Source organism: Thamnophis elegans, chromosome 15, assembly GCF_009769535.1.
Source record: "Thamnophis elegans isolate rThaEle1 chromosome 15, rThaEle1.pri, whole genome shotgun sequence".
Classification (NCBI taxonomy): domain Eukaryota; kingdom Metazoa; phylum Chordata; class Lepidosauria; order Squamata; family Colubridae; genus Thamnophis; species Thamnophis elegans.
In genome coordinates this window covers 32,755,792-32,777,747 of record NC_045555.1, presented here as the reverse complement: position 1 = coordinate 32,777,747, position 21,956 = coordinate 32,755,792, and the positions used below count along the sequence as shown (strand labels likewise).

The following is a 21,956-nucleotide window of genomic DNA, read 5'->3' as shown; positions in this document are numbered from 1 at the left end:
CCAATGGAAACTTGTCAGGAGACTCAAGCTGGAAATAAGGAAAAATCTGACAGTAAGAACAATTAAAATCAATGGAATCTTAATTCATTTGCTACAGGTTTTCAAAAGACTGGAGGGCCATTTGTCTCAGATGATATAAAGACTCCTGCCTTGGACAAGGGGCTGGACTAGAAGACCTCCAGTATCCCTTCTGATTCTATGATTTTAAAAACCACAAGCTTTTTACAGCTCGCTTGCAACTTTACCAAATTTAATTCAGCCATTTCCTTTTGTTATTAAATGGGTATTGCTAGTTCAATGCACATGCACTCCACTTTTAAGATGCTGAAAAAATCCCCATGACCTGCAACAAAATTCATTCTTCTACTCTTATCTTGCCCTAACTTCTGATAGGTTCCTGAAATATAGATCTATAAAATTTAGTGAAAATATCTATTTTAATACAGACTCGTAAAACAGATTGGGACAAATGACATTAGTGCTCTGGGATAATAGCAGGTTTACTCTATTTGGATTTTCAGATAAAAGGTATCTTTTGTGCTAAGTTCTAACAATGTAGTTCTCTAATGTAACTATGAAACAGTCCAAATATATAATTCCCCTCAGGGAGGAATTCTGGGAGTTGAAGTCCACAAGTCTTAAAGCTGTCACATTTGAAGACCCCTGGGGTTTTTTTTTCCCTAAAGGGTTAGGGGTGCAAGGGTCTTGTAACAACAGCTTTAAGACTTGCGTGCTTCAAATGCCAGACTTTCTGAGCCAACATTTTGGTTGCTAAGCAGGAGCGTTGTTAAGTGATACTGATATTATATAACACTTTTAATTAAGCGGGTACCTTGAATAAACATAACTTTGAGTTTCAAATAATACTGATTTTGTTGTTGTCTTAGGTGACATATGTGAAAAAAAATCAGGTGCTCAGGCATGAAAATATGCCGCTCAAACACTATACTTTTCCGCTCACACTGAAAAAAAATTAGAGGGAACATTGCAACCATTTATCTGAAATGGTATCAGCTCACCTGCTCAAGCAAGGGGTTGAACTAGAAGACCTCTGAGGTCTCTTCCAACTCTATTATTCTATGTTCTATGTGACCTCTTCACTGGTTCCACTCCACGATTTGACTGCCAAATTTTGGAATTATTTCAGGACCTTCTTAGGAGATGCTTTTGGTTTGGAAAACAAAAGCTACTAGTCCAGTTTTCTTCATCCTAATGCATTTTGAATGATGATGATTGTGTGGATGGACAACCAAGCTGGCTATGCTTGTTCTTTTAATTGGATCATTTTATTATATATCTTCTGCAGTCTACAGTTGGCCAATTTAATCCAAAGGTAATCAGATTTTTGAGCACACCCTCTGCGAGTTCAGGGGAAGCCATTAGTCTTGAAATAACGTTATTCCTTTATTGTCAATTCTCTTTCATTGGCAACCTACTAATGTGAAACATAGTCATCTTCCCCTTACGGTCCCCTTACAGGGGACAGTTACTGAGTGTACATTTAAGAGTTGAGCTTATTCAAATCTCAGAGATTTATTATCTTGAAAAAGCCTCGGAGGCAGTAAATTTTGCTATTTCTTATGGACCCCCGAGCCCTACGTCCGTCGTTCTTTTCTTTTCCCCCCCAGTTTGCTTTGAGTTTCAATATTGTTGCGGAATGCAAACCTTTCTTTAAAAGCAAAATGCTGGAGGTTAAGACATCCTTACGCTCCTGCCTTTGTTGTGTGCAGGCTTTCAAAAGTGGCATTTAGCTTTTAATGGCACAAGACAGGCCATTAGTCCCACTAACAGAGTTACAGAAGAAGCAGATAAATTTGCTGTATCCCAGTCAAAGGCCATCAAGCTATTTAGATTCCTTCCCCCCTCCCCCATTTTTTTTTTAGACCCATGGATGGTTTCATGGAGAATTTATGTAAGGATGGCTGGCTTACGCACAGTCGCATCTGAAAAAATCCCCAGACAGCATGATGAGATCAAATGATTTATTAGATTCCTGGTCTGCACTGTGCATTAGAAGCTTCCCTCTGACCATTTTTTGACAGGCAAAAAAAAATCTGACCTTCTGTATCTCACACAGAACACTGTGAATACAGTGGTTGTTAACATAGTTTGGTGGGTTAAGACTGTGTGTGCACAGAAATGTTACACTTGCAGGGTGAGCAGCTCAAAGAATCCACAAATGAAATGATCTTGACTTGAGGAGCAAAGGGAGAGACAGCAGTTTGGATCTTCATGCTTGGCAGGTCTTTGCAAACACTTGCAAGGAACACTTCATAACATTTGAAACCAGCCATGTGAGCGAAGGCTGAAAGAAACTAGCAACCCTTCTGATGAAGGATTCAATAAGAATGCATAACCTGGAGCCTCATTTGATAGAACATTGAGGTGGGGTGCTTGGAGCACTCGCCTGCCATAAAATTAAGATTAAAAATAAATAAACTGGGAGAAAGAGAATTTTTAAATACCTGGCATCATTTCTTTATTTTATTCTTTTTATTAAATTACTTGTCTCCCACCTCAACTATGTTTACAAATAATTCAAAGTGGCAAACACATTTGATATACCTTCCTTCTCCTCTTATTTTCTCCACAACACCAATGAACCTGAGAGGTGAGTTGGCTTTCATGCCAACTATGTGAAACTTTGGCCCAAAGTCACCCAGCTGGCTTTCATGGCTAAGGCAGGATCCAAACTCATGGACTCATAGTTTCTAGCCTGGTGTCTTAACCACTAGACCAAACTGACCTTCATATTAAGGATATTGAATCAATTAATTTTAATTTACTTTTAATTAAATATATTTATAAATTCTGTTCAGTTTGGTTCTTTTCTCAGTTCTTCCCACTGTTCTGCCTGCTTGGCATATCACTTAAAGATTAAGCATGACCCTTTGACAGAATAATAGTTTATATTTCTGGTTATATTTTGCTTGAACGTCTCTCAATCAGCTTTGATCCACCTTTTGGGGAAGGGAACATTGATTTACCATATTTTTTGGAGTATAAGACGGATCTTTTTCTCTCAAAAAGAGGCTGAAAACCTGGGTGCATCTTATACACTGAATACAGCATTTTTGGCTTCCCGAAACCCTGCCCCATTCACCAAAATGGCCATGCATAGCCTTTAGGAGGCTTCCAAGGTGATCCTGGGGGCTGGGGAGTGATGAGTGAAAATGGGCCACTTTTGCTCATTTTGCCCCCCCCCCCCCAGCCTCCAGCAACATTCTATAAGCCTCCTAAAGGATATTTATGCCCTTTTTGTGAGCAAAAATGGGCCCATTTTGGGAAAACTGGACCATGTTTTGCTTGTTTTTGCCCCCCCCAGCCCCCAGAAGCACTCTATAAGCCTCCTAAAGACTATTCATGCCCTTTTTTTGACAAATAAACTGGCCCGTTTTTGCGTAAAACTGGTCATTTTGGGGAGGTTTGCAGAGTGCAAAAACTTTTTTTAAAATTTTGCCTCTTCAAAATCTTGGTGTGTCATATACTCCAGAAAATACAGTACTTAAAGTAGTGTTTATCCTTTGTTAATTTGTTCCTTACCCATGTTCATTGCCCAAACAGACAGCCGTTGGCTATTCATTTCTCTTGTCAAAAGCACAAGAAGTGGAAAGTCATAACATTTTAAAGAGTTGTTGAGTCTCAGAAAGTCTTCACCGGGTTCATCTCAAGTTGTCACTGATTCATAAGGACTGTCACAGTGAGAATAATGGAGATTCCTTCCTCTGATTAATCCCAGAAAAATTTCACTCACCTGGCTGGTGGAGAGAACAAATCGATTGCTTGCCAAATAAGTTTCATCAGTAAAGAAGTCTGGCAGTTCTTCGAAGTTTTCTCTGGCCGTCTCTCGCAGTCCCAATAAATGGTTGTCGATAGCCATGCCTGTAATAGCCTGTGCCCCAAACAGGAGAAAGGAGGCAGAATCAATCATTGCAGCAAGACATCAGCCTATCAATTTCTACTTTGGGATTTAATACAAAACTATTTCCATTTTGAGAAAACAGACTAGCAGAGTTGGAAGAGAGGTCTACTAGTCCAACCACCTGCTCAGGCAGGAAGTACCATTTCAGACAAACAGTTGCCTAATTCCTTCTTTAAAACTTCCAGTGATGGATCCCCACGACGTCTGGAGGCTAGTCGTTCCACTGGTTGATTGAAAGGCTGCTATGATGTCAGCCCAGACCTCCTTTTCATAAAACTAGACATACCCAACTTGTGCAACTGTTCTTCATATGTTCTAGCCTCCAGCCCCCTAATCATCTTTGTGGCTCTTCATTTTTACTCTGTGGACTCTGTGGACTCTGTGGCAATGTTCAGCTTGATATTCCTACTTCTAAAGAAGTGGAAAGTCAAGAAGGACATAATCCTAGCCTTGCTGTTTGAAGGAGCTCTACTGAACTCAATGAGATAAAGTAAAGAGGAGAAAGGATGACCTTGAAAGAGATAAGCAGGATTTGTTGAGGATGGAGCTTTTTAAAAAAGAGGATGGAGCTTTTTTAAAAAGTGAAATAACATTCAGAAATGGTTCGGGCATAATTAGAGTTGCAAAATTTTGTTATCAGAATCAGTCTCAACAAAACAAAATGCTAATTATCCTATAGATTTGATTTCCTGGTCTGGTCTACCAAATGGAGCTGACAGACACACCTCAGAATTTCTCCAGTCTGTTTAGTCCTGGATTGGATTGAGCCAGTCAAGAATCTTATTTTTTTACCAGTACTGTTTCCTGGATTTGCTATTGTTCTTATTTTATCCTATATTTTTAATTCTATATTTTAATGCTTTATGTAAATTTGTATGATTAATCTTGTATCTCCCTTCTAGGATTTTTATCATTTTTATCATAAAAGCAAAATGTGTTTAATAAATTTATAGGGTGGTAATATTAAACTACTTTCATTAATGTTTACAATAGTGTGTCTAGAAACTTTGCAATGCCAAGTAAATTGTACATTGACAGGACAATTTTTCCCAAACTGCAAAAGGGAGGATGACAATGAAAGACATGGAGCTTAACATGTTTATGGGTATAATGTGGGGTTCTTTATTTAAAAGACTAAAATTTTCCTTCCAAAAATTAAAAAACAACAACAATAGCCACATTTTCACTGCTACAATCTAACAATTTCATTCATTCTTCAAAGCTTTGGTTCAACAATTACTCCAAGAAAAGAATCAAGAACTGTCCATTGATCTTTAGGAAAGCAAAAAACCAGTTGGCCTGTCTGACATCAGAATGAGTGCAAGGCAAGGTGATCAAACTGAGGTCACCATGGTTTCCTCCCATCACAAGAAATGGATTGGAGGATCAATGAAAATATTTTCCTATCTAGTGTGATTTATAAGGCTATAAGCACTAACATCCTTCCAAAGTAGATTAATGTCCTATCTGAAGAGAAAGAGGCCGCTGTGTCCTAACACAATAAAGGAGGTGCCAACATATTCTTCAGAAGTATGTGTGGGGGGGAGAGAAAAACTTAAATTATTTTTGCTAAGGGTACAAAGTTTAATTTATCACAATCCTTTGCTGAGCAAAGAATAATGAAACAATCTAGGCTATCTAGGCTACACCTGGAAGAATTGCTTCTGGAATAAAGATTGTGAAGGAAAGATCTCAAGAACTTGGAAAGAGCCATGCTGGATTTGGCTCTAGATCCAATTAATGCAGCATTCACTTGGGAAACAGATGAGGTGGAGAATATACATGCCAGGAGTTACTGCTAACTGTGATGGAATCATGGCCAGATCTTAAGACACATGGAAAATTGGGCCACGCCATTACAGAGCAACACATCCAGAGGTGGTATTCAGCTGGTTCTTACTGGTTTGGGCAAACCAGTAGCGGCGGCTGCTGGATGCTCCTCCCGCCCACCCCAATGTAATGTGTGACCTTCTCCACATGCAATCACATTTGCAAACCGGTAGTGAAGGTAAGTGAATCCCACCACTGAATACACCCCTAATAGAGGAATAGAATCAAGATTACCACTTTATAATGCCTTGGTAGCACCACATGTGGACTATTGCATCCAGTTTTGATCACCACGATATAAAAATATGTTTAGAGTCTAGAAAGACTGCAGAAAGATAGGAGCAAAGATAATTAGGGGACTGGAGGCTAAAACATATGAAGAACAGTTGCAAGAATAGGGTATGTTTAAGGAGTAGGGGGAACATGATAGCAGTCTTCCTATAACTGAGGGGCTGCCACAAAGAAGAGAGTGTCAAGCTACTCTTCAAAGCACCTGAAGGCAGGACAAGAAGAAACAGACAGAAACAGAAGCATCCGAGAACTAAAGAGAAATTTCTTGACAGGGAGAGCAATTAATCAGTGGAACTACTGGACTCAATTAATCAGTGGAACTACTGGCCTCAAGAAGTTGTGGGTGTTCCATCACTGGAGGTTTCAAGAAGATATTTGACAGTCATTGGAATGGGCTGTTACAGAGAAAATTACTTAGTTCCGGGGATGAGGAAGAGGAGGTTAGGGACTCAAGCTTATGCTAGGTATAAACTGATTTGGGGAATCTTTGGCAGGCTTTTAAAATTCTATTCTTTTGCCCTAACTAATGATAAAAATCTTTCCAGAAATTCAAGCCTTACAGGATTCAACATTTGCTTTTCTTATTGGAATTATAGATGGTTTCTTGGTCTCAAAATGACTTCAACATACAGAGATTTGGGGGTGGGATTTGAATTTTTTTTTAGCCTGAAGACCATATTAGGATTTTAAATAAGGCTACCTGATCTGGGATGCAAAAGTCTCAATGGCCACTAGATGGCAGCAAGTGTACCTTTGCTACCCTCTAGTGGCTGCATAGTTGAGTAGCAAGCAAGGGATTGCACATTCAAAAGCACATGAATGCATTTGGAATAAATTTTATCTATGTAACTCATTCTATAGGTATCTTTAAAGCCCAACAGATTTATGTCAGACATCAAGTTGAAAATAAACAAAAATATTCTATTTCAGCCTCAGATTTCTTGAAAGTGAAGTACTTCTATTTCATAGTCATCACCATCACTAGGATAGGTTTTCCCCCCAGCAATGAACTTTTTTTTCCATATAGTAGATACTTACCAAAACAGTATAATTGGTCTGAGCGGTTATTGCACTCTTAAATAGCTGCATTTTTTCAGAATTCTGTAGATAAAACAGAACACAGAGATTTTCCAAATTTATATATCCACGTGGGCAAGCCCATTAATTTTAATTCAGTGATTAATTCCTTTAGTTCAGTTCTGCATTAGGAGTAGAACTGATTCTAAACTAGAATGCAAGTTTGAACATTTGTTCAGTTTGAAATCAGTTTGAAAATGCAAGGTTAAGTTTCAGTCTTCAAGTGAAAAATGGAGAAAAAGGCTGGCATGCCGAGTAGTTGTACAGAAACTGATGGAGTTGGCTGAGTTGGCTAAATTGACAATTTGGTTCAAAGAAAGGAATATAAGTACTTTGGTTTCTACTTGGAAATCACTTCTGGACTTGGTGCTTGAGATGGAAAAAAATGAAACTTTGATTTTGGGTTTTACCTATTAGATTGATTTGCCATTATGGAAATGGCTAGTTTATATTATTATGGAAAAGTAAAAAGTTGAGATCCTTGTTAATGCTTGTTAATGCTTTAATGCTCTACTGCAACAGAGAGAGTCGGAAGTCAATATCTTTTTTTCTCTCCTCCCCCTCTTCCTCACTTCTTTTTTCCCAATTCCCTCCTCTGGGTCCTACTATTTGCTTTTATATTTTATTCTGTAATCTAATAAAATGTTAAAATACTGGATGCTGAATATGTCAGTCTCCGTAATACTGTAGATATTGATTTCTACTTATGTTATAGGCATGGAGAAAGAACATACAAAAAGTTGTAACAGTCCAGAGATAGGTTGTTTTGTCCAACCTACTTTATGGCTGCCTTCCCCAACATGGTGCTCCCCAAATCTGATGGATTACAACTCTTAACATCTCTACTCAATATATCTGAAAGCTTCTCCAGAAGCCATCAAGATTCAGATTCAAACTAACTGAAGCCAGCACAATGTATGCAGTTTTAATAGTAACAAACCAATCATTAAATGCTTCAGTGGCTGAAGAATTAGCTTGGTGTAATCAGCAAAAGAATAGCTCACCACATGCAGAAGCTTTTTAAAGTAGCTACACCTTGCAGGCCTGCTCTCCTCAGCTGTGATAAGAACCCAGGGACAGATAAATATGAATTCAAGCTGATGCTATACTGCTATTTCTTTTCTCACTTGCTTTGAAGCACCTGCTGAAAACTAAGACTAAACAATGCCCAATTTTACTGATTCTGCAAGTGCATTATAGTTACCCTTAAGGTGAGTTGTTACAGCTTCATTTGAGCTTACTAAATGGGTATAGCTTAGCATAGGATTACTTTTAACTCGCCATCACTGAGCATCTATCAAGGATTACCATACTTGCTACCAATAAATTCATTATACAATCCAGTATTTCTTCTCTTTCTTGCACTTCCTCTCTATACACCTGTCCTCTCTGGACAAGCAAAGAAGTAAAGCATCCCTCAACCTCTCTATCTCAAACCATTTATAGAGTAAGAGAATGATCCTCTCCAACAGTAGAAGATTTGTCTTCTTAGCTGTCTTGGGTTCTTGATGAGAAGAAAGACAGGAATAGAAATGGAATGCATATATAAACCTGAAACATAAGCCAAAGAGTCAGAGACCTGGAGACCCGATTTCTTATCTACCATTCCTTTTGCAAACGTTAACGCTTCTGGAGTGGCGGAGCGGATGTTGTCTACCCTCCCACATTCATAGCGACGAAGAGAAGCACTTTCGTAGGTGGGAACCAGCCTCGTGTTCAACCTACAGTGGAACAACAATAGAATCCTGATTGGATCATCCCCTTATTATAGAAGCTCTAAACAGCTTATTCTGAAAACAGTAGCATCCTAATCCAGGTGTATATTTTACTATTGCAATTTCTACTGGGTTTAGGACTTCTATTTTAACTATGGGAAGAATCTAATGGCCAATGGAATTTTGGGCCTCCCAACTCTGTTCTAGATTAAAAAGTGGTGGAATCCTTAGAGGAGTCTAAAGACGTATCCTACAGAATATAAAGTGTAATTGATTTGGATTTGGATGTCCATTCATCTCCACAAGTGACTCTGGGTGGCAAGCAAACTTACAATTAATCAAAAACAAATTCTCATCAGAGATACAAAAATTAAGAAGCCCAATACCTAAGGAAATGTCTTGTTACATCTAGACAGACTACCTGGTTCTATCTAGACTGTGTGTGGAATGGCTGGCTGTGTGTCCTCTTTTGCAATTGTGAAATCTTTCTTTAGAAAGTCTTCCAATTAGATGGCAGTACTTAGTTAACCTTTGGTAGAACTGGAAAAACTAAGCAGGATGAGTCCTAGTTAGTATTTGGTTGACAGTTCACTAAAAAAGAAAATTTTAGGATGACAGCCTATATGGAAAATGAAAAGAAAAAAGCATTTGAAATATATCTGTGTTACCAGGAAAATTACAGAGAGGGCTATGAAGATTGTAGGTAGGAAGTGAGCTGAAGTCAAAAGCCACCCTTTTCCAGATTCTGAATTTGTGTCAAGAGTTCTGAAGTCAGTGTGTAAGTGGTGGAATTTGTGTGGCTACAGCATCATTAAACGTCATCCCATAGCATTGTCACAGGATTACAGAGTTTTATAAAATGAGTCTTCCCCAAAAGATTCCTAGGATCAGGTTATACTTTGGTTGGACCCTGGAAATGTTGTATCCCCTTCTTTGGTCCCTTCTGACTACCTTGAGTGTGAGAGGGAAAAATAATCATTCAACTTATCTCCACGATATCCAGAAGACAATTTGGATTGGGAAGGATTTATTTACTTGTTTCCGTATGGGAGGATAGTTCAACCATCCCTCTGAATACCCCATGTGGGAAGACACGGTAGAAAAACCTTGAATTTTCAGAAAACAGGTCAGAGAAGAAACCAACATCTCAGGATTTTCTCCTTAATTCTACCTGAAGGTGCAGAAGATTGGTGGCCTGCTCTGAACTTTCTTATTCCAGGCAGAGAATCTTTGAACAGCCTGGACTTTTGACCACAAAGTGGACAGCAGGCTCTCCTGGAACTCCACTGAATTATATGCTTCTTTATCATTCATTGGCCTCTAAAATATGCTTTCATTGTGTTCTTTATCAACAAACACAATCCCATCTTCTGAGCTACATGTGGACACCAATTCTATGGTCCATGCTCTCCCTGGGATTTAGAATGCTGTTTAGTTAAAGGCTCTCAGTTCCATACCCATTCCAGCTGCTCGCTCCTGTGTAACGTGTAGCTTTGCCAAAACAATCTGTATTAAGGGAAGCTATAGAGAAAGCCACAGGTCTTTTACAGTATAATGGAGAGAAGGACACAGCAGGCAATTTGGCCCAGACTGAAATCTGTGCGGTCAACGTATTTCCTTCACGTACCGGAAAAAGGCCAACTGGAGTGCTACTTGGATGTAGGCATCTGGACTCATCTTCTGTTTTTTGATAAATTCTTTCCCATAGTTTTCAAACTTATAAGCAACAAAATCCAGATTCTTCACCAGTCTAGAAAAGAAGAAAGAAGAGGAATAAGTGTGAGAAGTTCACACCATCTTTTAAAAAAATAAACATGCTTCTCCCGACAAGCCATCCAAAGTATTGGCAGCATTGTGTCCATAAAAAGCTTGAAGTTCAAGCATTAAACTCAGTTCCCAGACATCTGATGAATTGTTCAGTGTAATTGAAGCAGCTCTACATCTCCTCTGAACCCTGGAATAAGCAGTTCAGGAGAAACAGGTTTACAACCAGAAGCACAAGCATATGCAAAGAGCTATGGCTTGAATTCAAATGGGCTGCTCTAGGATTCAAATTAGTTCCTTTTACTCCCATGGCAAAGGTCGCTGGAGCTCTAGATGTATTCCTCAGACTAATTAGAGAACACCTTGTGCGCCCACAAAGGGTAAAAGTTTACATAAAATGCAAAGACTAACATCTAGTTTATTTCCCCTCTTGTTTGGAGTTATGATTAATGCAACAGGAACACACTGACAATAATACACAGGACACCGCTGTGGTGGAGGACGGGGCTGAATCCTGCAGGGACTCAACCCTGCTCCTTTGCATGGATGTTTTCCCAGATATTTATATATTTAACAGAGCTTTCTGAGGGGCATTTGACTTACTTCAAAGGTTGTGCACAGCCCTGGCATTTAATATATTTCTTTGCCATTTTTCAAGGCTGGGATTTTTCTCAAGGTGCTTCTAATGCAAAAGCAAAATAGGAATTGTAAAATAAGCGAATGGAAAAGAAAATGTAAGGGAAATATCCAACAGCAGAAAAGAGCTTTTCCTTTTAGGGACGTGCCAGAGAGAACAGATGTTTTAAAAGGATAAGCTTTCGATGAAACCACGATGCCTCTTGAGGAAGCGAATTTTCTGATGAGACGTCACCACAAAAATAGTTTTTCCTGTACTGCCTATCTTACATTTGCTAATACAGAGTTACAAAATATAGAATTATGACTACAGATGAAAAGAAAAGGAAGGAAGGAAAGAAGGAAAAGAAGGAAACAGGCAAATGGATGAGAGAAAGGCAGGAAGGCAGGATATCCTTAATCATATATAACATGTTTTTCTGCACTTTCTTTCACCAGCAACAACTCTGCTTTTTGCTCTTTACTCCACCAGTAACTCCCCCCGATCAGTCAATGAACCCCCTGTCTATTTATTGTGCTCCTCAGATTAATCCTTGAAAACCCGCAGCCCTCATATCTCTGCATGACGTTGAACCACCAGGAAACTCCTTGTACCTTTCCAATTTTTCCGCAGAAGAAGCCAAGTGACTCTGAATTTCTGGAGAACATTTCCACCGCAGCCTCCTTGGAGCAGGAAGCTCACTCACGGAATCTGCTCTGACCAGTTTCTTTGCTCCTTCTTTCCTGTTCATAGAGAAGTAGAGGAGTCCAGTGGTTGGTTGGTTGGTTGATTCATTAATTTTGTGACCTGCCTTTCTAAATCAACTCAGGGAAAGTCTCCCCATATATTATGGCTTCTGAGTCAGAACTACTTTGACAAATTACAGGAAATATTTTTTTTTCTGTCTGAAATAAGAGGTTGAGCTTGGTTCTTGGTGTCTGTGTAGGATGAATCTCACCCTCAAAAATATGGAAGCCATTGTCTTTTGTGGCAATAGCTTCTTTTTGTGTTCTTCTCAATCTACCTTACAATCCTTAGATTCCTTGGTGGCCTTTTATCTGGTTCACTGACAAAAGAAACCAACATGGTTACATCCACGAAGTCTCTAGGAGCTAAGTCCAACCTGAACTAAACTTCCTCCCCACCATCCCCTATTTTTTCCTTTGAGTCAATGGCCTTAAATTTGGGATTGTCTCCTTTTCTAGAAAGTGCAACAGAATTTACACATTACTCATTCTATCCCACTGCTTTTCTCCAAGAGGAGAAAATGCCATCAATAAGTGTTTCCTTCCAAGATTTGGCCAAATATGAAGGTGTCCATCATGTCTAGATTTCTGCATGGCCTTACAAAAGGAAGTAATGAATAATAGGAAGACATTCCGTTAAGTGGAGTTGGCTTCAAGTTATTTCTGAAATCTGAATGTCACTGGAAAACATGCAATGCACACGTTGAAGTGAAAAGGCAGATGGTTTCTTAGAGCAGCTGAAGGTAACTTACATGTGCTTCAGCAAGTGTTCGATGCACTGCACAAGAATGATCCCATCAAATGGAGAGTGTTCACACACTGTTCCACAGATTCCATCTCGTCCTACGACAAACTAAGCAGGGACATTAAATTAGGCAGAAGTGAAATATGGATTTAGTAACTCTTGAGTTCAAAAGAATGCAGTACATTTTGCCTTTAAGATATCAGTTAGAGAAATAGACCAGCCAGTATTAGAACTGGAGGCTGGGTTTGTTTTATGCATTGGCCAAATATCACAGAAACAATTTTAAATTTCTCAGTGTAACAATATCCAAAGGTCTTAAACTTGACATAGTTGGATGATGTGAAATATCAAAAAGCACATAGGAGAAAATTGAAAGGAAGTGTAAAAGCATAAACATGTCATAGGTTTTTTAAAAACAACAACAATGGAGTGAATGATGGTCATGAAGATATTCAATAGGAAGTCATTCTACTCCTTTCCAAGTGTTCTTTCTTATTTTCACTTCCACACAGAATAATAGAGGTGGAAGATCTGTAGTCTAATCCCCTGCTTAAGCAGAAGAGCCTATATCATTTGAGGAGCCAAAGAAGAGGTGGTCAACCTATATTCTCCAAAGCCCCTGAAGACAGGACAAGAAGCAATGGATGAAAACTAATCGAGGAGAGAAGCAACCTAGAAATAAGGAGAAACTTCCTAATAGTGAGGACAATTAACCAGTGGAACTTCCCTCCAGAAGTTGGCACTGAAAGTTTATAACTGGAAGTTTTTAAGAAAAGGTTGGACAGACACTTGTACAGAATGGTATAGATCTCCTGCTTGAGCCGGGGGTTGGACTAGAAGACCTCCAAGCAGTGACGTGCGGTGAGGTTTATGGCAGGTGAGGCATTGACACAGAGGTTTCAATTTTTTTAGACTTGTGGACTTCAACTCCCAGAATTCCACAGCCAGGCATGCTCAGTTCTGATTTAAAGCGACAGCATTTTTTCTCCTTCCTTCATTCTTTTTCTTCTCCCTCCCCCTCCTTCCTCCCTCTCTCCCTCCCTCCCTCCTCTCTCAAACAGATACACACACAGAGAGAAGTTGAATCCCTTTCTCACACACTCACTCTCAAACAAACACAAACACAGAAGTTGGATTGGATATATTTTCCAATGGCTTGAAAGCAGCTCCTCTGCCATACTCTCCCCCGCAATTCCCCTGTTGCCTTCCGATCCGAGCCTTTGATTGCAGGTGGAGCCATGTTGCCTTTTCAAACTTGTAATCAGTGAAGCTGGGCTTATATATTTTTATCCAGCTGTGTGTGTGTGTGTGTGTGTGTTTGAAAAGGCAACGTTGCTCTGCATGCAATCAAACTTTTTGAATTCCTCCCCCCTCCCCACACACGCACCTTTTCCAGCTGTTTCAGAGAGGATTTTAACTCTGCTCTTGCCTGCCATCATGAAAAGAAAAAAAATGTAAAAAGAAAAAGGCATGGGCTCTGAGGTCAGACTGAGCTAGTTGCTCCCCGAGCCTCTAAAAAATGCCCTCTACAGGAGGCAGGAGGACGACGTGCCACATCTACATAAGGAATTTTTCGGTTTTTAACCCTTGCTTAGCTCTGCTCGAGTGATCATAAAGTCAGGCTAAATGAGGCACCTCGTTCTCCTGCCACCCCCTGTAGAGGGCACTTTTTAAGAGGCTTTTTTTACACAGTTAAGCACTAAGCAAAGTTATCCACTGTGACTCTGGCAGCAACTACCTCAGCCTTTTTCCTTTTACATTTTTTTTTTCATGATGAGAGTGGTGAGGCTCTGCCTCCCCTGACTGCACGTCCATGCCTCCAAGGTACCTTCTGATTCTGTTATTCTGCTATTCCATGTGAAAGTGAAGATGTGAGAGAATGGGAAAATAGACTTCACAATTACCATATTTTTCAGATTATAAGAAGCTCCGAAGTATAAAACACACCTAGCTTTTGGGGAGGAAAAAAAGGGGGGGGGGATCTGCTTCGGCCTCCCAGCAATTTGCCTCCTTGCAACAAACAGCAAATAGTACAGAAGATATACACTGTTTGTGATGTTACATTTCAGACTATACTTGTACAGATGCTGTTAAAATTGATGTGGCTTTCTGGAAGTATACATTATTCTCTGCTGTTTAAAAGAAGATACAATAGCACTGGGTCTTTTCAGATCAAGCATTTATTTTAAAAAATTTCTTCATTTTGTTAAGTCTAGAACAATAATAAAGCAGTCTTTAAAAAATAAGTCTAGACTTCCGGGGAGGGACGTGGCCGTCGGCAGCGGCTTAATTGAGCCGCTCCCAGATTTCTGGTCCGTTATCTAATTAAACATCCTTTAGATAACTCAAACTTCAGGCAAGAAGATTGCAGTGAGCGGCTCAGCTGGTAAGAACTTTTCCTTGCAGTTTGCAGCTTTTTTTTCTGCTGCAAACGAGGGTTTTTTTTTTTTTTAAGCTGAGTCATCTCCGGCCAGATTTCTCTGCTGTATTAACGGCACAAGGCGAAGAACCGCCTCTTAGGACAAATTATTGAAATTATATATTTTTTTAATGAAATTAATACAAGCAGAGCTCATATTTGTGAACTTTACGTTTGTTTTTTTTAGGAAAACTCAAGCTTCAGTGTTAAAAAGTTTCTTTTGTGTATTTATTTTCAAGATGGCGATTCTCCAGCTTTTGTATTTGCAATGATGGTATATTTTGGCAGCCTTTCACGATCTAATTAGCCTTATTCCTTTGAAGACTCTCCCTTATCTAATTAAAAGTTCTCAAAGGCTCTTTGTTGACACAGAGACATTCCAAACAGGGTTTTTCTCTGTTTTTTGTTTTGTTTTGCTGAACTGTTTTGGTGTAATGCCAGCCTTTTGAAATCCTCCGTAAAATTCTTGGCAAAAAAGGGAGAAATTTTTTTCTTTTCTCTTCTCGGCATAGTGGTTTGATTAAGTGCTTGAAGCAAAGATATTATGGCATCCAAATCGAATCCTGCGAAATTACTTCCTAAATCTGCCTCTCCCATACCTGGCACAAAGTCGCAGCCCCCACCTTCTATGCCCCCAGTGGAGATGTATTAACGAAAGAATTTTTGCTGGAAATGTTCAGAGAATCAAGGGAACAGAATTTGGAAGCTCTCAGAGAGTTCAGAGATGAAATAAGGAATGAGATAAGCAATGAGATAAAAGTCTCATATGATAAATTTGATACCAAGATTACCAAAATGAATGATGATATGATGGGAATTGTAAATGTACTGACAGAATATATTTCTGGAATGGAAGATAACTTAGAGATTCTCAATGAAGCTAAAACTAATTTGACATCTAAAACCGAAGAGGTGGAACGAAAAGTTGAAAATGCTGAAAAACAAATGATTATGATACAGTATAACCAGATGGAACTTGCATTAAGAGTTAGGGGGCTGCGCGAAGAGAGACAGGAGAACTTAAAGCAGATGTTTTCTGAGGCCTTTGACTGTCTGGTGGGAAGACCGGGATCCAATTTTGATTGGCAGATTGATAAAAATTTTCGCGTCAATTCTTGGGCGGCAAAACAAAAGCAACTCCCCCGAGACGTGGTAATATATTTTGTTACAAGAGAATCCAGAAATAAGATATTACAAGAGTCCTACAATACCAAGCTTCAAATTGGCGGACAGGGTTTGATGGTTTTGAAAGAGATACCACCTCAAATGCTAAGAGCCAGAAGAGATTATGCTTTTTTGGTGGAAGAGCTCAGAAAGCGCCAGATACAGTACAGATGGGATGCCCCGTTTGGCATTATAGTTACATTTGATAAGCAAAGATATTGTCTCAACTCTGTATGGAAAGCTCGAGATTTCTATCATAAGATTCTGAAAGTGGGGCACCCTGAACCATCGGGATATGGAGAAAAACCATGAGCAGGACAAGAGAAACAGCAAACTACACAATCACCAGACAAAACGTATCATCTCCCCCTCCCGGAAGGGCAAGGGGTTAAGGAACAAAGATCCAACCATATGACCACCAGACAAACAGAAAAACAAGCCACAACGCAACAATCTCCACAATCATCGGCCATTGATCAAGGAGCTACAGCAACAAGCTCAGAAGCTGTGGGAGGAGCCAGACCAAAGGTGAGACAGGCCATGCGGGAGGCTCTAAAAAAGCTTCAGGCAACCAAAAATGACAACTAAGATTTTGACATGGAATGTTAATGGACTGAATTCTCCACAGAAGAGAAAGAAAATATTTCATTATCTTAAACAGTCTAAGAATGACATAATTTGTTTGCAGGAAACTCATATCAAAATAACTGATCAAAAATATTTGTTCAATCCCAAACTTGGTCAACATTTTGTGACCTCTGCTACGGAAAAAAAATGGTATAGTAGTATACTTAAGGAAAGACATTAAAGCCGAGTTAATCGAAGCAGATCCCTTTGGAAGATATATCGCATTAGATTTAATCTTAGAAGGGAAAAAGACATTGCTTTTGGGAATTTATGCTCCTAATCAACAACAAGATGGATTTTATAGAAATCTCCATGCTAAATTAGTACAGTGGGACTTTAAGTCGTGCATACTATTGGGTGATTGGAATGGCGTGATTGACACCAAAAGAGATAAGAAGACATCTCGCCCGAATACTAAATTCCGAGCTAAATTACCCAAATCCTTTTTTGACATGATGGACGACTTCGAACTGCGAGACGTTTGGCGTGAAAGGCATGCAGAAGAATATGACTTTACCTTCTTTTCCGACAGACATCAATCTTTTTCAAGGATCGATTTTATATTAATTACTAATGATTTACTTTCTAGGGTGAAGAAGACAAAGATTACGGCCAGAGTCCTTTCGGATCATAACCCAGTTTGGATGGAGCTGGGAAGGGTAGTTCAGGCAAGAAGGTCTTGGAGGCTGAATGAAAATTTATTCAGATATGAAAAGTATGTTAATGATTGTAAAAAATTGTTATCTGAATACTTTGTTTTTAACATGAATAAGGGTACACCTATGGAATATGTATGGGATGCAAGCAAAGCCTATATGAGAGGAGTATTGATAAATATAAACAAAATACATAGACATAAACAAGGGCAAAAACGTAAAGAATTGGAAGAGGAAATTAAAGGGAAAGAGCAGGAATTAATACTGAACCCAGGTGATACAAAGACTAAAGAAGCAATTTCCATATTAAAATCTCAATTTGATATGCTGATCTCTGACCAGGTAGCCACCAGTTTATTATATGCCAAACATAATACTTTCTGCAATGCAAATAAACCCGGTAGGTGGTTGGCTTATCAGATTAGGAAAAAAAGAAAACTCGAAATGTATCCAAATTGTGTTACAGAGGGAAGGAAGTGTTTCAACAGGAAGAGATCCAAAAGGGATTTCGAGAATTTTTTACAGAGTTGTATAAAGGGGACAAAATTAGGGACTTAGACATAAATAAATACTTAGATAAAGAGAAAATCCCCCTAGTTAGCGAAGAACATAGGTATAGGTTGAACAAACCAATAACCTCTGGGGAAATCCTGCAGGTAATCAAACAATTAAAGCTAGGGAAAGCACCAGGTACAGATGGCTTAACAGCTGTTTACTATAAAAACTTACAGTTAGAAATGGTAGAACCTCTTAGAGAATGAACCTATAATGCTGGACACATGGGAAAAAATATGGGTAAGAAATGTAAAATTTACACAAGCACAAAATCTGAGAGAAAAATTTTATAAGATGTTTTATAGATGGCACTTAGATCCCCAAAAGCTTGCTTCTATGTATCCAAATGTTCAGCCTAAATGTTGGAGATGTGGTTCTTTTGATGCTACGTATTTTCATATATGGTGGACATGTCGTAATGTTAAGGCATTTTGGATAAAAATTTGGTGGATCCTGCAAAATATCTTCAAAAAAAGGATAAAATTCACTCCCCAGCTGTTTTTACTAGGTATATGTATTGACTTTGTAGCAGTAGAGATTAATTTGGTTCTGTACTTAATAACGGCAGCAAGACTCTTGGTGGCGCAATACTGGAAGAAGAAAGACCTGCCTACAATTCAAGAATGGACTTTGAAGGTTATAAACTTAGCCGAAATGGCAAAAATTTCAGTATATCTTAAAGAACATTCAAACGAGAGATATAAATGAGACTGGAAAAAATGGATTGATTATATACAAAGCAAATACGGGACTAAGAAACTCCAGATAGCTTATGCTTAAAATCAGTAATAACTTAAACTGTTAAAAATTTGGGTAACAGCAAGAAGCTGAGTTCAATGTAGAGATATTTTAGACTGTGATTGTCAAAAAGTTATACCATGTATGGGCTTTGGGAAGTCGGGGGGAGGGAAGGGAGGTGGGGATCTAGGGGGAGGGGGGAGGGGGGAAATATAATATGTGTTAAATTTTAAAGCATGATTGCACTTGTATACTGTGGCTTTTTAATGTTAGTGTCAAAACAGAACAAACTGAATATATTGGAAGGTAATAGAAGTATACTGAAGGGAGGAGCTGAGTGAAAGAAGAAGAGGGTGGAGAGGGTGAGAGAGAGGAGGAGGAGAAGGAAGGGAGGGAATGGATTAAGAGAGGGAGTGATAGGGTTAGGGTTAGATAGAGGGGGAGGGGAAGTAGGTGTAGAGGGGTATGAGAGAAGGAAGAATGAAAGTTGGAGGGGGATGAAAGAGGGTGTATGGTGGGCTAAGGCGGTATATTGGGTTTGTATTGTAGGGGGCATTTTCTATAAAAGTGAGGGCTGTGTTTATTACCCAATGTTATATGCCTCGGTTATGCACAGTAAACATGTGATTGTATAGAATGAAATGGAAATAAAAAGACTTGTGGAAAAAAAAAAGTCTAATAATTTGAACATTCTATAGGCATTTATAGTTATTGACTTACCTTCTTGCAGCAAACAGCCTGATTAGCACAAGAAAAAGAAATCTGCCTCTGCCTCCCAGCAATTTGCCTTGTGGAGCAAACAGCAAGTTTCACTTTCAGTTTAAGTGTCCCTCTGATCATCAGCTGTTTCAGGCTGCAGGATTGCTATAGCTTATTGTAACCTCTGCAAGGCCCATTTTCCCTGTTTTCCCCGTTTGCTGAAAGGAGGTAAATTGCTGGGAGGCAGAGGCCAAAGGGTGGGGGATGGTGGGTGGGTGGGGCTACATTCACTGTATAAGACACACCCAAATTTTCATCCTCTTTTAGGAAAAAGGTGCGTCTTATACTCTGAAAAATATAGTATGTATTGCCGGACAACTTGAAGCAAGTGATAAGTTGAAGAAAGAACCCGGGATAAATTCCAACGTTTCCTTCATTTTCTCTTGTAGAACCATCTGCTTCCAATGAACCAGCAATCACTTCTAGACTGTTCTGGGAAGGAAGGAAGGAAGGAAGGAAGGAAGGAAGGAAGGAAGGGGAGACCTTTAAAGACAGTCGGTCTGGTTGGGTCATAGAAGTAGTGAGGTGGGCTTTGTTGAAGACAGACCTCCTGCAGAAGGCAGATTTGGGCCCAAATCCATTTTCGGCTTCTTAAAGCTCTTTTCTTTGAGAGTCCCACATTGTAGTCAGATCACAGGTAGTCATCAATGTCCGACCACAATTGGGCCCAGATTTAATGTTGTTAAGTGAGAAATTTGTTAAGTGAATTTTGCCCCTTCTTATGACCTTTCTTGCCACTGTTGTTCAGTGAATCACTGCAGTTGTTAAGTTAGTAACAGGATTGTTCAGTGATTTTGACTTCCCCATTGACCCTGCTTGTCAGAAGGGGATCCCGTGACCTCAGGACACTACAGCTATCATAAATATCAACCAGTTGCCAAGCATCTGAATGTAAAGAACATGGGGAAAAGGTTGTGAGTCATTTTTTTCAGTGTGATTTCGAATGGTAACTAAACACACTGTTGTAAGTCAAGGACTATCTGTAGAAGATCTTCATTGGCTCCCCCCATTCAGCCAGGAATTGTTGTGTGTGTGCTGTTCCCCTCTGCTGGTTGTGGGGACTTACCTGCGTAGACTTATCATACCAGCGATTGGCACCATTTCTAGAGTAGCCACCACCATGGAGAAGCTGCAAAGCCCTGTTGGTGTCATTCAGCTCTTCTCCAGCTGGACTATCAAGGCAGACCAAGCACAGGCTTCGTTCAATCATATCAAGGGAGTCTCGGTTTGTAGAATCTAGAGTAGAAAACTATTTTCTCAGAATAATGGCAGACTGTTCCTTGATTTTCCACTCCGAAATGCAATTGTTATGCTTTGTACACACATTCTCTGAGAAGTCTAAGAATGCGAGTATTTTGTTACTTCAGGATGAAGCCAGTGGAAATTTAGGGTGAACAACATTTGGGTTTTTACCCCTCAAGGCTGGGAGGAAATTAGCTCTCAAAGCACTTTGATTGACTCCCCTCTACAAATTTATCTGCTGAACCTGGAAAGCACCAGATCTCTTTGGTAACTTGATGGACTTACGCCTGGAGGTGTAGTCATATGCATTTTATGAGATCGACATCTGAAATAAAATCATTAAAACTGGATATTAGATAGTCTTACAATCTAATCTTTGTGGGGTCCTTGATGCTCTCTGAGCTTGGATGTTTCCTTGCACACATTTCATTACCTGACTAGGTGACATCATCCATGTGAAAAGGGAATGGGATTTGCACACCCAAGCACTGATGATGTTGCCCAACTAGGTCAATGTCTGCAAGAAAGTCACCAAGCTCAGAGACCACCAAGGATTCCACAGTTCAACCCTGAGTTACAGAAATTCTCTTCTACTGGTAATCTAATCTTTGCCTAAGGAAGCCTTGAAGCCTGTTCCACCTCTCAGAATTCCATGAGCAAATTCCTTACCTCAATAGGCTCACAATAGGAAATGTGAGCATTAAAATTTATGAAAATAAGAAGTGTCTTTTTAGATGGGACCAGAGATCTCTCTTGTCTGGGATGAGATGGGTCTACTTGGGTAGGAGGACCCTCTGAGCCCACAGAAGGGGAGAACTTTCAGCAACCTCATTTCAGTTTTTGTAATGTGGAAACAAGCCCTAGATGGATGTTTTTTTTTAAGAAGACATAATAGGTGGGCAGGCTCCTTTGAAATTGGGCTTTTTTGATATTGTCCCCAAAATTAAACCTGGATATGATTTTAATCTGGGTTCAGATGTGGTGGAGAATTAAAATATACCACCTGCTAAGAATGATTGGAGTGTTGCTCTGTAGGATTCCCAGACTTCTTGACAAGTTAAAAGGAATAAGTAAGACGGGCTTATTGGGT

General features: G+C 39.4%; 1 protein-coding gene across 1 annotated transcript in view; it reads right to left on the bottom strand.

The window, feature by feature from the left end:
- The window catches only part of CHAT (choline O-acetyltransferase), a 35,760-nt gene that overhangs the window by 1,961 nt on the left and 11,843 nt on the right, over nt 1–21,956 (bottom strand). Inside the window, exons 7-13 of the mRNA XM_032232257.1 lie at nt 20,691–20,860; nt 12,714–12,814; nt 11,830–11,958; nt 10,463–10,585; nt 8,700–8,841; nt 7,082–7,144; nt 3,755–3,892 (exon numbers count right to left, since the gene is read on the bottom strand). Coding sequence (XP_032088148.1) covers nt 3,755–3,892; nt 7,082–7,144; nt 8,700–8,841; nt 10,463–10,585; nt 11,830–11,958; nt 12,714–12,814; nt 20,691–20,860 — 866 coding nt within the window. The remainder of the gene's footprint in view (nt 1–3,754; nt 3,893–7,081; nt 7,145–8,699; nt 8,842–10,462; nt 10,586–11,829; nt 11,959–12,713; nt 12,815–20,690; nt 20,861–21,956) is intronic.